The sequence below is a fragment of the Sceloporus undulatus genome, chromosome 5 (assembly GCF_019175285.1).
Source record: "Sceloporus undulatus isolate JIND9_A2432 ecotype Alabama chromosome 5, SceUnd_v1.1, whole genome shotgun sequence".
NCBI classification, from domain to species: Eukaryota; Metazoa; Chordata; class Lepidosauria; order Squamata; family Phrynosomatidae; genus Sceloporus; species Sceloporus undulatus.
The window spans coordinates 4,087,445-4,104,269 of NC_056526.1; the positions used below are offsets into that span (position 1 = coordinate 4,087,445).

Genomic DNA, 16,825 nt, shown 5'->3' on the forward strand with positions numbered 1-16,825 from the left:
CCTTCGTACTTTTGGAATTTAGCAAAAGTAAAAAGGAACTGATTTTGATGACTTTGCGTTCGGGTTATTTCTGCATTATTTCTCTTTTGTGCAAACGGCATCTGAAAAAGATCCTGCAAATGCGTTTTTCTCCAGTTTCTATTCGAGTTAACCCCAAACATCGTCTGAAATGAGGGTTGTTTTTAGTTTCTGCATGGGATTTGTCCTGTGTGATAAACTCCAAAGAGATGTTACCATTTAAGAATGAATATATATATATATATAATGTTAGATATCCATGTGTAAACAATAGTAACTATCAATAATATGGGAATTTAAGGGGAAAGAAAAAAGAACTTTATACTTTGGTTGAAAATTAGATTGTATGATGTAACTACGGAATACTATGAATTAGATAGATTATGAATGTATTATTTTTGCTTTTCAAATTAATAAAGAATATATATATATAAAAAATCCAATTCTGCCATGCAAGAACTCAGACCATCCTGACTCCTCCAAAATCTCCAAAGAAGGAGACTCTGGCCCCATACAGACAGGCCAAAATAAAGCTGCTTCGGGTCACTTTGGAGGTAGTCTGTTTAAATGTTGCATGCATCCTAAGAGTCCGGAAGCTGCGCCAATGCCACGATCCAGTCCTAAGCATTGGAGCGCAGCTTTGGCACAGCTTCTGGACTCTTAGGATGCCTACATAATTTAAACAGCATACCTCCAAAATGACCCGAAGCAGCTTTATTTTGGCAGTCTATCACCCTCCAAGGCAGAATATTTCACTGTCAAACATCTCTTATGGTCAGAAGGTTCTTCCTAATGTTGAGGTGGAATCTCTTTTGCCTGTAGTTTGAAGGATATGTTGCTCTGCACAGTTATAACACGTTGATTCTACTTTAACTGCCAGGACCACATCCTAAGGAATCCTGGGATTTGCAGTTCAGGGAGGGGCATTTAGAAAGCCAGAAAGCTCTGGTGTTTTCTCAAACTACAAATCCCAGAACCCCAAAGGATGTTGCTGTGGAAGTTAAAAGCGGAATCATAGGGCTGTAGTTGTGTAGTGTGAGAGGGGCCACTTGCAGAGAATTTATCAGGAAACCCAAGGATGGAAAAGTAAGATGTACTGGGGCTTGAACTCTATGTCTTTGCATCCCATAGAACTCAAGAAAGAGAGGGATGCATCAGCCACTTGTTTGTCCTGAGTGAGGAGGGGAGACAAGATTTTGGGTGGGCTGGGAAAATAAGGCCTAAAATGCATGCATTGGCAGATGGGCTCAAAGGTGAGTCCAATGGAAAGGGAAGCACGTTTGTTGTGTTGCAGATGGAGACTGCACACTGAGCTTTGCACACTTGATGTCTGTGGATTAAATAGATTAAATGAATCTTGGCTATTCTATTTGAAAGTGCGAAAGAAAAAAGAAAAACAGCTGCAATCAGTTTGTAAGCAGCTGCAAAAAGGTGCTTCCATGGGAAGAGGTGCCATCAAACTCAATGGGAATTACTTCTCAGTAAGTGCAATCCTAATGAGGTCAATGCAAGAAGAAGACCCCTTCATGTTCAGTTTTTTTGTGAGTTTTTCGGGCTATGTCACCATGCTCTGGAAGAAATTATTTCTGATGTTTTGTCTGCATCTGTGGCTGGCATCTTCAGAAAATTCATGTCTAATAGGATTTACCTCTAAGGGCCATCATGGTTTGAGTGTTGGACTATGAATTTGGAGACCAGAGTTTGATTCCCTGCTCAGCCATGGAGGCCTTCTGGGTGATTTTGGGTGAGTCACATACTTTCAGCCCCAGAAAACCCAGTGAGAGATTTGTCTCAGGGTTGCCATAAGTTGGAAACAACTTGAAGAAACACAAAAACACCTGTCTAAGAAGGTGAGTCTATGACCACTGGAAAAGCAGGGCATAAAATACTTAAACCAACAAGGGCCCATTGACTGCACATATTGTGAGAAGTAAACCCATAGAGTTCAATGGGGCTTGCATGCAGGAACTGGTATAAAATATCCACAGATTCTGCATCCACAGATTCAACCATCCTCGGCTTCAAAAGATATTTGTTAAAAATCCAAAAAGCAAAGCTTGATTTTGCCATTTTATGTAAAGGATACCATTTTACTTGGTTGTTGTTAGCTGTCCTTGTGTTGACCCTGGATCATGGCAACCCTGTGGATGAGACATCTCCGAGATCACCTGTCCTCCACTGCTTTGCTCTTGTCCTGTAAATTCATGTTCATGACCTCTCTGGTTGGGTCTCTCCATCTAGCGTGTGGCCTTCCTCACTTGTGTCTGACCTCTACCTTTCCTATCATTATTGTCTTTTCTAGTGAGTCATACCCTCTTATGATATGGCCAAATTATGTCTCAACTTGGTCATCTTGGCTTCCAAGGAGAGTTCAGGTTCAATCTGTTCTAGGGCCCATTTATTTGTCTTTTTGGCCATCCATGGTGCATCCTCAGCACTCTTCCCCAGCACCACATCTCAGTTGAATTTATTGTCTTCATATTAGCTTTCTTCACTGTCCAAGTCTCACATGCGTACATGGTGATGAAGAATACAGTGGTTTGTACGATTCTAACTTCAGTGCTTATTTGTATATCTCTGCTCCTTAGGCTCTTGCCTAGTTCCTTCATGGATGCCCTCCCCATTCATAGTCTTCTGATTTCTTGACTGCAGTTTCTGTTCTGATCAATGTTTGATCCAAGGTACAGGAACTCTTTTACTATTTCGATTTCCTCATTGTCTAGGTTAAATTTATGTAGCTCCTCTGTGGTCATTATTTGTGTTTTCTTTATGTTCAGTAGTAAGCCTGCCTTTGTACTTTCTTCTTTGACCTTCCTTAGTAGTTGTTCCAATTCTATGATGTTTTCTGCTATTAGAATGGTAACTGTCTTCAAATCAACTTTGACCCATAGTGACCCTATGAATGAGAGACCTCCAAGATACCTTGTCCTCAGTTGCCCTGCTCAGCTCTTGCAGATTCATGGCCATAGCTTCTCATGATTATGGCTTTGTTGGCTATGGAGGTTGCAACAAGCATTAGGATTCTGCAGGGGATTGCACATATATGTCCAGCATCTTCTCTGTAGGTCTTTATCCATCTGGAGTCTATCCATCTGGAATGGAGACTTCCTCTTTTCCTATTGTCCTCAACTGTATGAAGCATAATAATCTTTTCTAGTGAGTCCTTTCTTCTCATGATATAGCCAAAATACAAAAACATCAGTTTAGTCATCATTGCTTCTTTGCACACTGTCACCAACAATTTTGCGGAAGAGCACTATTAATTGTATGGAGTTTAACAAAATGTGTTACATTTTGGCAAGCTTTTAGTGGTCTTCATAAATGTCTCCCCTGACGCTGCCATTCACCATTCTTTTTCTGTGTTTCCTCCCTTAGCAACCCGTCGATATTGTTGGAGGCGCTTCAGTCCCTGGAGTGCCATTTCACCTGGAGCTTTGCGTTTGAAGAACATGTGGATGTGGATCTCATGCTGAAGTATCTGACTCTCTGGGAGAAACACACGCAATACAACAATCGTGGCGTCTACATGGCCATGAGAGCCTTCCTCTACGACCAGCAAAAACGCTACGCTGAGGCTCTGAGAACTATCAAAGAAGCAGAGGACATCATCAGGACCGACCATCCAACCAACTTCTACCACCAGTTCCTTGTGGCTTATGGGAACTATGCCTGGATTTACTATCACTTGACCAATTATAGCATGGTAAAGTTCTGCCTTGAACAGATAAACAAATTCTGCCTCTCTCTGCTCAGTCCTTATCTGTACACAGTGGACATCCCAGAAGTTGAAGCCCAGAAAGGGTGGTCTCTCCTGGTTGGGGGCTTCCGAAATGGAAGGGAGGCTAAGAATTGCTTCCTCCGGGCTCTAAGAAAGAATGCCTTCTGTCTGGAATACCAGGCAGGTCTGGCCGTGTCTGCTTTTGCCTGCTGGACTAGCTCTCAAAATGCTCAGGACGAGAGAGTGGCGAAGGCATGGCTGGAAATGATGCTTCCTCTGGACCCTCACAACTATGAGGTCAAAGTGTATTTAGCCAGTATGCTTCTGCACAAAGATAACACGAGAGTCAAGTATCTCTTGGATAATGTGGTGGAGCATAGTCTCAACCCTGAAGTCCTGAGAATGGCTGCCCACTTGTGTTGGCAGCAATCCTTGCCATCCACTGCCATTTCCATTTTGAGGCAAGCCTTAGCTCAGGATCCCACCTATCCTATGCTTCACTATGACCTTGGCCTCCTCTACAAGCACCAGATGGAGACGGCTCCAATCCCAGAAGAGAGAACAGAAGCACTGTCATCTGCTATAACGAATTTCCAACAGGCTATAGAACTAGACCCTCTTTTTATAGATCCCAAGTTAGAGCTGGCTAAACTCTATGGAGCAGAATCGCCCTCATTTGAGGAAGAGGTTTATCTAAACCTGCTGGACCAGGTGCCCCATTTTACCAAGCGATGCCAGCAAACCTTCTATCTCCAATGGGGGGATTTCCTCCTCCGCAAGAAAGGGTTGAAGCACGAGGCACAGCAGCAGTACATGGCAGGCCTCCAAATCTCTGGCAGCCGTTTCAAGGAGCTGAATGACCGGCTGATAAATCTGGCCAGCATTTTTCTAGATGACTTTGATGTGGCTCACTTCGATGCTCTCCACACCTTCCTTCAAAGATGTTGGAACCAAAGGGTTCAGGGGGAAGATCTCTGGTGGTTTAGCTATAGGCCTTAGAGATAATCCTGTCATTGGAGTTTCTAGAGTCTAGACATTACTAAAGGAACAGCTGTTGGCAGCATTGGGAATTAACATTACTAGTTTAAGAACCTGTGTCTTGGGAGGAAAACTCTGGAGATCTTCGAACAGATGAAGAACTCTTGGATCCAGTTAACCAAGGAGTTTTGCATGAGGGAAGCCATTTTATGGGTGCACCTACACAAGTGATTCCCAAAATCTCGTCCTCCAGATATTTTGGACTTCAGCCTCAGCCATCTTGGTCAGTGGTCTGGGACACTGGGAGACAAAGTCAAAAACACCTGGGAGGCCAGAGTTTGGGAATCACTGATAGACGTAAGGCAATCTGACACTATTTTAACTGTCGTGGCTCCATCCAACAGAGTCTTGGGGTTTGTAGTTTTGCGAGGCACCAGCGCTCCTTTGCAGAGAAGGCTAAAGACCTTATAAAACTACAAATCCAAGAATTCCATAGGATGGAGCTAAGGCGCTTAAAGAGATGTCCAACTACATTATTTCTGCAGCATAAATGCACCCTATAAGTGAAATTACTCTTTATGTTCTCCAAATGGAAAAAACCTGGTACCTTCTCTGCCATTCCCTGGTATTTCCATGGAACGTGTGTAGAAAAACCTCCTCCTGGATTCCACCCATCAACTTCTACGGTCACTTCTGACTTTTGTAAACTCCAGCCATTTTGTGGGATTTCCTTCTGAGCTTTGGGATGAATTAACTTTTTGGAGGGCGAGAAAATGCAAAATACACTAAATTAGAACACAGTACCCTGTACCCAGCACTCATAGCTATTACTTCTCTATCTCTAGCCTTTTTTTTTATTGCCAATAAAATAAAACATCATTACATTTTTACCAATAAGTTCCCTGTGTAAGTGTACTTTACTTTGTCTTTTACAAGTCAACCTTATCTTGTTGCATGAACAGGAAGTGGAATTTTGGGGTCTATCAGGTTCCGGAAATACAGAGGAAGGCAATCTGGTTCATCTTCACCCAATAGGTGACATTATAAAAACAGAGATGTTTGGCTCTCAGTGTCCTCCTTAGGGTCAAACAAGATGGGGCACCATGCAGCCATCAACTGTAGTTGCATCTACACTGCAGAATTAATGCATGTCCACACTGCTTTAACTGCCATGGCTCCATCGTATGGAATCCTGGGATTTGTCATTTGTCATAGCACCAGAGCGCTCTGCGATATCTCACGAAACTACGAATCCCAGGATTCCATAGCACTGAACCATGGCAATTAAAGCATTGTCAAACGGTATTATTTCTGTAGTGCAGATGCAGCCCTGGAGTCCTAGCGTAACACTCAAACCACCATAACACTCTGTCTGGAAATTCCTATTTTTCATGACTGTGAAAGGCATAGAAGCCGATCCCCTTCTTTAATTCTACTGTTTCCTTTTGCCGTTTTTCCTTTTCTTTTTATATGGCTTTAATTATCTGAAACAGTTGCCTATTTTTGCTTTTACTGTATTTCATTGATATTCTTATATAGTGTTTGGAGAATAAATGAAATTTCTTCTTGTCCCACATCCTATTCAATTTTCTATACTCAGTGGTCCCTTCTAAGGGCTAATTGGAAGGAACTTCCACTTGCCTCCTGACCATCTGCACCTGTGCAAGACAGGGATGAAGCTCAGCCACTAATCTGACAGAGTTCCACCTCCCTTTGGGCCAAATCCCTGTAGAAAGCAAGAAGATCATCCTGACAAGGGGGTTTCAGAAGCACCAACCTTTTGCAGGTGGTTAAATAGGTATGTTCAGGTAGTTGAGTATATATGTTCAGCACTTCCCCTGCCAACCTTTTTGGCTGGGACAGTTCCATTTCTCGGAGAGTTCTGATGCTCAGGAGATCTGAGAGCCGTTTTGCAGAGAATTTCCCTGGAGCAAAGCCCCAAGGATGCAAAAGTGAGGAGAAGGGATTGAGGTGGGGAGGCTGAAATGGATTGCTGTGCCTCAAACCCAGGGAGAAAACTGGGATGCGTTGAGCCAATAGTTTGTCCTTGAGTGGGGAAGGGGGCCAAGGATATGTTATCGGATCTCATGGCATCATGGTGATAGGAAAGAATCTCAGGGTGAGAGCACTGTCTTGAAAATGCATATACAGGTATACCTCAGTTACAATCATAGAAACGGAGTTGGAAGAGTATTCTTTGCCTAAGAAAACGTTATAAAATTTAAGGAGTCACTGTAAGTCAACAGGTGATTTGAAGGTACACAAGGATGCATATACAAGCATACAGCCTAAATAACTTAAAGACACCAGATCTCATCTGATCATGGAAGCTAAGCAGAGTCAGCCCTGGTTAGTACTTGGATGGAAGTTCACCAATGAATACCAGGTGTTGGAGGCTTTATTTCAGAGGAAAGAACTGAAAAAAACCACCTCTGAGGACTCTGTGCCTAAGAAAACCCTATGATAAGGCAACCGGTGACTTGAAGGCACAGACACACACATATAAATATATACGATTCTGAAACAAGGAGAAACTAGTTAGAAATTTTTAATTTACTGCTAATAAGGCAAAAGTAAAGTAGCACAGTTATCGTTTCACGAAGGAGAATGTCACACTTTTGTAACTACAATAATTAAGCAGTTTTTTCATTACAGGGTGTGGGGGATTAGTAAAAGGCAGAGGAATTACATGTAGTTTGTGAACTGGAACTCCCAGTAGCTCTCGCCAAAACAGACAAAGTAAAGGAATGTTGGGTGTTGCAGTTAATGCCATCTAGAGAGCTGCATCATTCCAACCTTGGTGTAGTTCAAACGGTAGGCCCTACTCTGTTGTAGGTGTTGAGTGACAATGAAGTTACCCTTTCTCACTATGCATAGCACTATAATTCCACTCCTATGACTGCATTTTATGGAATGCTGGGTTTTATAGTTTTGTAAGGTACTAGAGCTCTCTGGAAGAGAAATCTGAGTGCCTCTCCTTAAAGTGCAAATGGCAAGAATCCATGGCATGGAACAACAGGTGTAACTATAGGCTGGACCATGTTGTTCACCACCTAGCTCAGGTCTTGCAAAGCTGTGGAACCTTTCATGGAATCAATCTATTTGCCATGTTGTCCCAGCTCCCTTTCCTTCCTCCCATTTCCCCCCTTAGTTTTCAGTTTATTTCAGTTCCTGCAAACTGATGGTGCATCTGCACTGTAGAAATATGTGAAATCCTTAGATTTCACAGCTTTGCAACACCTGAGCTACGCTGAGGTTTTACGAGGTCTTCAGCCTGCTCTGCTAAAGGGTGCTGGTGCCTCTGTAGGATGGACCCATGACAGTTAAAAGTGTTGTCCAACTGCTTTATTTCTATAGTGTAGATGCACTCTAGGTTCAAAGCACAAAAGTAGCACAGTTAACTCAGCAGGCTGGGAAGGAAAGGAGAGGACTGTCCTTTCCAGTCAGCTCAGGCAAAAGTAAACTGCTGTAGCCTGTTCTATCTTATCTGTTTTTCCTTATTAATAACTCTGCCATTTTGGCCATGCTCTCCTGTTGCTTGGCCACACCTGTCCTAGTTTTCATCTGGGAAATGTTGCAAGGCATGTGAAAACTCACTCTGGTCTTGTGACATATTAGAAGTCTTTGCGAAGGTACACTTGACCCTCCACATTTGCGGCTTTGATTTTTGTTTCTGGGCAGATTTGATATGTTCTCTCTTGGAATCTCTAGGTCCTCCAGCACAACTTTACAAGATGTTGACCATAGAGTTGTTCTGGAGAATCTAGAAGTTCCTAGAGAAAATACTTCTCTAGGCATTTGTAGGTTCTCCAGCATAATTTTGATCTGGCAGATTTTGACCATAGAGATGTACTGGAGGACCTGAAGATTCCTAGAGAGGTGGTCTCTCATGTAAAAAGAATAGGTTTTTTTTTTATTTGTGGTTTTTCCATATTCACCCCTAACCCCAGCGAATGTGGAGGGATCACCATGTTATGCATCATATTATTTCTTCTCTGTGTTTCTTTCCTTTGCAGCACAGGGGCATTACTTAAGAACCTCTTGACCCTGCAGTGCCATTTCACCTGGAACTTTGCCTTTGAAGACCCTGTAGATGTGGAATTTCTCCTGAAACATTTGACTCACCTGGTGGAACATACACCTTACCATAATCATGGCACTTATAGGGCCATGAAGGCCTTTCTCTACCATCTGCAAAAACACTACACTGAGGCTCTCAGAAGTCTGCAAGAAGCAGCAGTCATCATAAAAGACCAGTGTCAAGTCCTGGTGATTTATGGAAACTACGCCTGGATTTATTACCACTTGGCCAATTACTCCAAGGTGGAGAAGTATCTCCATAAAATTCGTGGAATCTGCCAGTCCCTGGGGAGTCCTCATCCATACTCCATTATGACCCCTGAAATCCTGGCTCAGAAAGGCTGGTCCTTCTTGGCTTCAGGATTCCAGAATGGAGAAGAAGCCATCGCTTGCTTCCAGAAGGCCCTAAGAGAACTCCCAACCAACCAAGAATTCAAAGCAGGTCTAGCCACTGCTTTTTATGCTTCCTGGGAACGAGCTGGAATTGTTTGCAGGTGGGACAAGTCCAAGGAGTTGCTGGAAGAGCTGGTCTCTGTGCAACCTCAAAACTGGGAATTAAAAATGTACCTGGCCAGTCTGCTTCTGCATCAAGACAAGGAGAGAGTCAAGGGTCTCCTGGAGGAGGTGGTCCACAACAGTCGTAGCCCAGACATCCTGAGAAAGGTTGCCCATTTGTGCGTGTGTGTGCAGCCACGACAGCTGACCCCAGCCATTTCCGCTCTGAAAATGGCCATCAGGCTCGACTCCAGCTATCGTCTCCTGTACTATGACCTTGGCTTATGCTACAAATTGCAGATGGAGGGAGCCTCCCCAGATGACAGAGCAATAGCACTGGAGTCTGCAACCAACTGTTTCCTACTGGCTGTGGAAATGGGCTCTCTCTTTATAGACCCCAGGTTGGAGCTGGCTAAAATCTATGGAGAAAGAGGCCCAGATCACGAAGAAGCCGTTTATCTGCACCTGATGCAAGAGTTGCCAAATGTTAGCATGCGATGCAAGCAGGCCATCTATCTCCACTGGGGAGACTTCCTCCTCCAGAAGAAAGGACTGAAGCACCAGGCCCTGGAGATGTACAAGACAGGCGTCAAAATCTCAGGCGGCCACTTCACGGAGAGGGACCAGCTGGAAAGGCGTCTGATGGACCTCATGAAGATATTCCAGGAAGACTCAGAACTGGATTGCGTTGACACCATCTACAGCTTATTTCAAACCACGGGGTATCAAGGTCCAGATACACACCAAAGTTGTCCATGGTGGCATAACCACCGAGTTTGGAGTTGAAGGAGTACAAATGAGATTTCTGGAGTCTGGAATTACAGAAGAAAAAGTAAAGGGAAAAATCATAGTTGGAGGGGAACTTATTTGGTTAGGGGACATTCCTTGGAGATCTCTTCATCCCTGTTGAACTCCATGAGCCCATTCACACTGTGCAATTATAGCACTATTATTTCACTTTTACTGCCCTATGGAATCCCTAGGTTTGTAGTTTGTTGAGGCACTAGAGCAGTGATTTCCAAACTTTGGTTTCCAGATGTTTTTCACTTCAGCTCCCAGAATTCCTGACTGTTGACCAGGCTGGCAAGGGCTTCTGGGAAGTGAAGTCCAGAATAGCTGGAGAACCAAATTAAGGAAACCATTGCACTAGAGGAACACTCTAGCTAAGAATTCAAAATGCCCTGTCCCTAAATTGGAGGTTCCAGGACAGCACAGGATAAAACCACAACAGTTAAAATGGAATAAGAGCCCTATGATTGTGTTGTGTCAATAGGCCCCATGCTTTTATTCAATGTGTTGGAGAATTTGCATCAAAAAGTCCCATTTTTAGTGAAGTTCCGGCAAATAAAAGTTCACGATTCTCTTGCTCCTTCTCTTTTAAGAGTGAATTTTTTTGGAGACAAGAACCACAACCCTGTATGATCCTGTATGATTCAGCATAGTGTAATAATTCACAGATAGGACTAAGGTACAGCTGGCTATTCACCAAAGCCCATACCTATTACAGCACGTCTGCGCCGTACGTGGACTTGAGATCACATGTACGGCAAGCCCTAATGTTGAATGGTGTGCATGCCCTTGGTGCGTGCTGCATACCACAGAGATGCACCTCACGTGGAATTTGCCTTACATGAGAAGGTCCGGAACAGATCTCACGCATAAGATGAGGGCGCACTGCATAGAGTTTCTACCACAGCTCTTCCATGTCTGGTCAGAGCAGTAGATAGGAGATAGCATCTGGCTGTGTCCTTGCAGCCAGACACAAAATGATTACACCCTCCACTGAGGTTCTCCAGAGAAGATGTAATCCTTTTGCGTCTGATTACACAGACATTACCAGACGCTTCTCCAATCCTCCACTATTCTCAGCAAGTACAGAATGGCTGTGGAGGGGAGACTGCAGCAACTCCATGGTAAATCCAGGTGAGCTTTGGTTGGTGTGGAGGGAGAAAGGAAGTATCAGCTTCCATATTGACTTATAACGGGAGCCCTTGGTATCTGCTGGGGTTTGGTTGCAGGCCCTCCCATGGATACCAAAATCCGTGGATACTCAAAGCCCATTAAATACAACAGATTACTAAAATTGTGTCCTTTATATAAAATGGCAAAATTGCTTTTTGGAAGTTACAGAGTTTAAAATATTTCAAAGGCAAGGAGGCTTGAATCCCTGGCTATGAAGGGCTGATTGTACACAGGTGTAAAGCTGGGTTATTCTTGCATGTGCCACTAACCACATGCCGGAAGCTGAAGCTGCTCTTCCAGAAATTACACACTGACAAGAATTTTATAATGTTTTATTAATTAATTTTTTATAATATTTCTATCCTGCTCTGTATTGTGGCATGCTGACCACATTCCCAGTTGCCTTCGGAGAGGTGGATCAGATCCTTCCCAGGATCTTCAGCTTCTTCGAGTCCCAGTCTGCCTGCAGAAAGGTGCAATGGATGGTACACTTAACACCAGAAGGCAAACTGAGCATTCACCTAGAAATGTCCTGCCAAGTCTACTGTCTAGCTTCAGTTAGTCCAGAACGCCGCAGCCAGATTGGTCACGGGCACCTGAAGATCAGACCATATAACACCGCTATTAAAATCTCTCCACTGGCTGCCTATTAGCTTCCGGGTGCAATACAAAGTGCTGTTCGTTACCTTTAAAGCCCTACATGGCTTGGGCCCGAGTTACTTAAGGGAGCGCCTCTCCCTACATAATCCCCCCGCACCCTCAGAACATCTGGGACATATGTTCTTGAATACCCCAGGGTAAAACTACACGGCGACAGCTCCAGCTGATTGGAATGCTCTCCCTGAAAAGGTCCGGCTGTGTTTCACCCTGGAAGCCTTCAAGAAAGCTTTGAAAACACATCTTTTTCAAATAGCATACCCCTCTGATTCTTTTTAGGGATAGAATACCCTAATTAAGTACCAGATATCTAACCTCAACCGATTGCTTTTAAATAGATTCCTATTTGATATGAGACTTTTATTGAACTGTGTAATATTGTTGATGTAATTGATGTTATATTGTATTGTTTGATTATTGTACTGCTTTGTATTGCACTGCATGGTACTGTGAACCGCTTTGATCAGAAGGAAAAGCAGTATACAAATAAAAATTTTATGATTATTATTATTTATTATTATTATATCTTGGCAGAATCCTGGATCTAGAATGTCAGCATGTGTTCTCCCCACCACAACCATTAAAACGATTCCTGCATGGCAGAAGGAGGGTTGGACTGGATGGCCCTTGTGGTCTCTTCCAACTCTGGCGCGTTACAGAGCGCCGAAAAGCGGCGCTCTGCCTGCGCCGTCATTAGCTGCACCGAGAAGCCCCAGCGGCCAAACCGCGAGGCTTCCCGGTGCAGCTAAAAAGAAGCTCCAAAATGGCGCTTCTTCTTGTGCTGCAGAAATGACGCAACGAGGCACCAATAGCGCACTCGCCACATCATTTTCGTGACGCTATGTGCAGACACTAAGTGTCCGCTACATCAAAATGGCGCCCCCGTCTGTATAGGGCGCCACCATTTTGTGCGCGTGGAGCGTGTGCTAGGGTTAGGGGCATCAGGAAGTGACGCCCCTTTCTAACCCTAGCACGCACTCTGTGCGTACTATATGCCCGTCCGGAATGGGCCTATGATTCTATTTACTTCATTTATAACCTCACTTTTCTCCTGGTATGGGACCCAAAGCAGCTAACTAATAAATAAAAACAATTCAACGAACATCTTGTTTTACAAAAATTTAAAAACCTTGACAAACAACAGTACTGATAAAAAAACAGACATAGCCATCTGGAACACCAATATGCAAAGTATCAGTGTGGAAAGGGATCTTGTTGTAGCATCCTTGAGACTCGCTGTGCAAAAGAAGTTGTAGCATAAGCTTTCATAGATTTTGTCAGCTTCGTTCCAAGTCACAAAAGCTTATGCTACAACTTCTTTTGCATGGTTGGTCTCAAAGGTGTGACAAGAGCCCTTTTCAAATGAGCCCTTGTCACATCTTTGAGGCCATCTATGCAAAAGAAGCTATAGGATAAGTTTGCATAGGACCAGGGTCCAAATAATCCAGTTTAAGACTGCTTTAAATGCCCTGCCTCAGTGCTAGGGAATCCTGGGAATTGTAGTTTATTGTAGCACCAGAGGTCTTTGACAGAGAAGGCTAAATGGAACGTTACAAACCGCCTGTTTGGGGCGGCCTGTAACTGGCCCTTTCCTCGCTGGATCAGGGCCTCATCTGGCACAGCGGCAGCCTCTGAGGCCCCGATCCGCCACTTTCCAGGCCGCGGGGAAGCGGCAAAAGGCCACTTCCCCACAGCCTGGAAAGGGGTATCCTTGGGGCTTCATGCCCCAAGAACACCCGACGGTGGCGAGGACGCGGAGAAAGGGGCCGCTTGGCCCCTTTCTCATTTGCGTCGCTGGCACAGCCATGTAGAGGCTGCGCCAGCGACGCAAATCATGGAAGGAGCTCCAAAATGGAGCTCCTTCTGGGGCTGCAGAAAGGGCGCCCCAGGTGCCCTCGTGCAGCCCTACTACGTCACTTCCGCACCGCCCCGTTTGGAGGCGGCGCAGTCGTGACGTAGTCATGGCGGCGCCCATGTGTATAGGGCGCCACCATTTTCTACATATCTTCCAAATATGTCTCCATATCCCAGACAGCCTTTTCAGTGGCGGCCCCGTGGATTTGGAACATAACATAATCCTAATACGCTCTCCACGCGTACTTTGTGCACGTATGTAATGTGCCCATGTCTCACAATACAGTTCCCAGAATTCCCTAGCACTGAGCCAGGGCAGTTAAAGCAGTCTCAAACTGGATTATTTCTGTAGTGTGTTTTGGATTCAAGTCTACAAAAAGCATATACTTCACCTTCTTTTGCACAGTAAGTCTCAAGGGTGCTACAACAAGTACCCTTTGCATTTCTGGACAAGATATACACAGTTGTGTGTGGGTTTTTCAGGCTATGTGGCCATGTTCTAGAAGAGTTTATTCCTAACGTTTTGCCATCAGAGATGATGCCTGCCACAGATGCTGGCGAAACGTCAGAAATAAACTCTTCTAGAACATAGTCACATAGCCCAAAAAACCCACAAAAAACTATGGATGCCAGCCATGAAAGCCTTTGACTTCACATAAGACATACACACATTAAAACAATCCCCATTTAAAATTCACAGTTTAAAAATCATCTGCTGAAGAGACTGGTCTTTAATACTGTTTTGAATCTGGAAAGTGTATTCAGCTGTCAAATCTCCTCTGGCAGGTCATTCCACAGTTTTGGGGCGGCTGAAAAAAAGTCCTCTGGGGAATAGTTGTCAATCTAGTCCTGGCTGAATGGAGTAAATTGGCTGGCTGCCTCAAAACCTACAAACCCTGGGATTATTGATTCTGGGAGATATTTTTTCAAATTTTCTTTAAAGATCCTTTTGCTGGTTGTGTGAATAATTGATGCGAATAGATCCAGGATAAAATTCTGCATGCCTTGCATGTGCTTCAAATGCATCCACACCATCGACCCCATCTTTATTCAAGTGCTGACACATATAAGCAATTGGACTCACAAACAAGCGCATAAGTTAAAATTAAAAAATATTAAAAAAAATAGTGTGGATAACAAAATTGGAATATGCGAGTGAGATTATTCATACAGTAAGTAAGTAAACTTAAATTTGTGTAGCATAAGCCATTACAAAAAAAGAAACCAAGTAAAACACAAAAATCAAATACATTAGGAAAATGCTATGTTGCATCACAAAGCTAAAATCATCCAAAGACATTATTCTTATAGGCCCAAATCAGACTAGACAAACACAATGATCAGATACATTACAGATACATTGCATTAGTTCACAAAGCTAAAATCGTCCAAAAGTTTTCATAGGCTCAGTTTTATCCCGAAAGCTATTCGTCATCTTTACAGAATTTTCTCCTTAAAATTGATGCTTTAAAGGAAAAGCAAGCTACGTTTTCAAAAATGTATGGTATAGTATCACCTAATAAAAAATGAATCAAATAATCAAATACGAATCAGGTCTGTTCGGTACAGGTCCTAGCTCTTTGAATAAGACACCGCTTATTATTTTCATAGTCGGTCTAACAAAAACATCTGTCTGAATAACCACCCAGTTTTCAACAGAGAAAAATTCACTCCCAAAGTCTGTTCTCAGGCTTCCTTTCTTTCTCCAGCTTCAAAGTGTAAAGGGAATGCAAGCAGTCATTAATGGGAGAGTTAACTCTTCCATACCTCTAGACAGTTGTTAACATTTAGCCAGGATGCTAACAAGAATTCCTAAACCCATTTGCCTGGTAGCAAAGGCCAACTACAGCCCCCCAAATCCCCAGAAGGCTGAAATGCAAGTCATGTCCTGGAAAAGGAGGACATCTGGTCACCCTGAAGGGAAGGCTTCTTTTCCCTCACAAGAGGAGATGTTGCAGCACTTGAAGAAATGTTAAAAAACACAGCTTAGTATACAACACTTTATTGTTGTTATTGTTAACTGCCATCAAGTTGACTATGATTATGGTGACCCCATGAATGAGGGACTTCCAGGTCACACCGTCATGAACTATCCAGCTCAGGTCTTGCAGATTCAGGGCTCATGGCTTCCTAGATTAAGTCTATCCATCTGTAATACAGTCTTTCCCTTTTCCTGCTGCCGTCTACCTTTCTAAGCATTATTGTCTTTTCTAGGGAGTCCTACTTTTTCATGATATGCCCAAAGTATGACAGAGAAGTTTATCACATGAAGGAGATTGGGAGTTTATCCAGTGAATAGCCTGGAAAATTGCTTAATTACGCAAAACAATTCCACACTACGTCACACAAAACCTGCCATTAAAGTGGTCACAAAGAAGCATTAACATGCATCTTTTTACTTTCGGGATTCCAGTGACAATGCACTTCTGATATCCCTTTATTTGCACAATTGCGTTTGATAATCTTTCCTGCAATTACTCACCATTTTCGCTTTATCTGCGGGGTGCTTTATATGCACTTTATTCTCTCTTTAATGCTGAAATTAGCCCCAGTGTGATAAACCAGAGACTCAGTTAGTCCTCTCGGCTTCCACAGAGAGTTCAGGCTTCATTTGCACATTTGTCTTTTTAGTAGTATCTGCAAAGAGATCCTTTGGCTCCTAAAGAAGAGTGTAGCTATGGGGTGGGTGTGGGGGCAAAATGAGGACATTGCTCCCAGTAACAATTTTGCCTCCCAGTGACACTTTCCTGCAGTCCCCAAATTTCCAGCATTGCAAAGAATGAGACACTGAAAATGGCTCCCACCTAAAACTGTTTATATTTTCTAAACAGGCAGCCCTCAGTATCCACGGATTTCTTATCCACTGATTCAACCATCCATGAATTGAAAATATTTAAAAATATATACAAGTTCCAAAAAGCAAATCTTGATTTTGCCAAATTGTAAAAGGAACACCATTTTACTACACCACTGTATATAATGCCACTTGAGCATCCATGGATTTTGATATCCACTGGGAGTCCTGGAACCAAACCCCAGCGGATATCAAGGGCCATTGCAATG

At 43.4% G+C, this 16,825-nt stretch overlaps 2 protein-coding genes across 2 annotated transcripts; both read left to right on the top strand.

The window, feature by feature from the left end:
* Positions 1–3,450: 3,450 nt before the first annotated feature.
* Positions 3,451–4,735, top strand: LOC121930861 (interferon-induced protein with tetratricopeptide repeats 1-like). Its single transcript, XM_042467798.1, has one exon. The coding sequence runs from the start codon at positions 3,485–3,487 to the stop codon at positions 4,733–4,735; it is 1,251 nt and encodes a 416-aa protein (XP_042323732.1). The 5' UTR covers positions 3,451–3,484.
* A 4,029-nt stretch (positions 4,736–8,764) lies between these two features.
* Positions 8,765–10,075, top strand: LOC121930862 (interferon-induced protein with tetratricopeptide repeats 5-like). Its single transcript, XM_042467799.1, has one exon. The coding sequence runs from the start codon at positions 8,885–8,887 to the stop codon at positions 10,073–10,075; it is 1,191 nt and encodes a 396-aa protein (XP_042323733.1). The 5' UTR covers positions 8,765–8,884.
* Positions 10,076–16,825: the final 6,750 nt, after the last annotated feature.

Coding starts and splice junctions, on each gene's coding strand:
- LOC121930861 (XM_042467798.1), top strand. CDS start 3,485: ATGCTGAAGTATCTGACTCTCTGGGAGAAACACACGCAATACAACAAT.
- LOC121930862 (XM_042467799.1), top strand. CDS start 8,885: ATGAAGGCCTTTCTCTACCATCTGCAAAAACACTACACTGAGGCTCTC.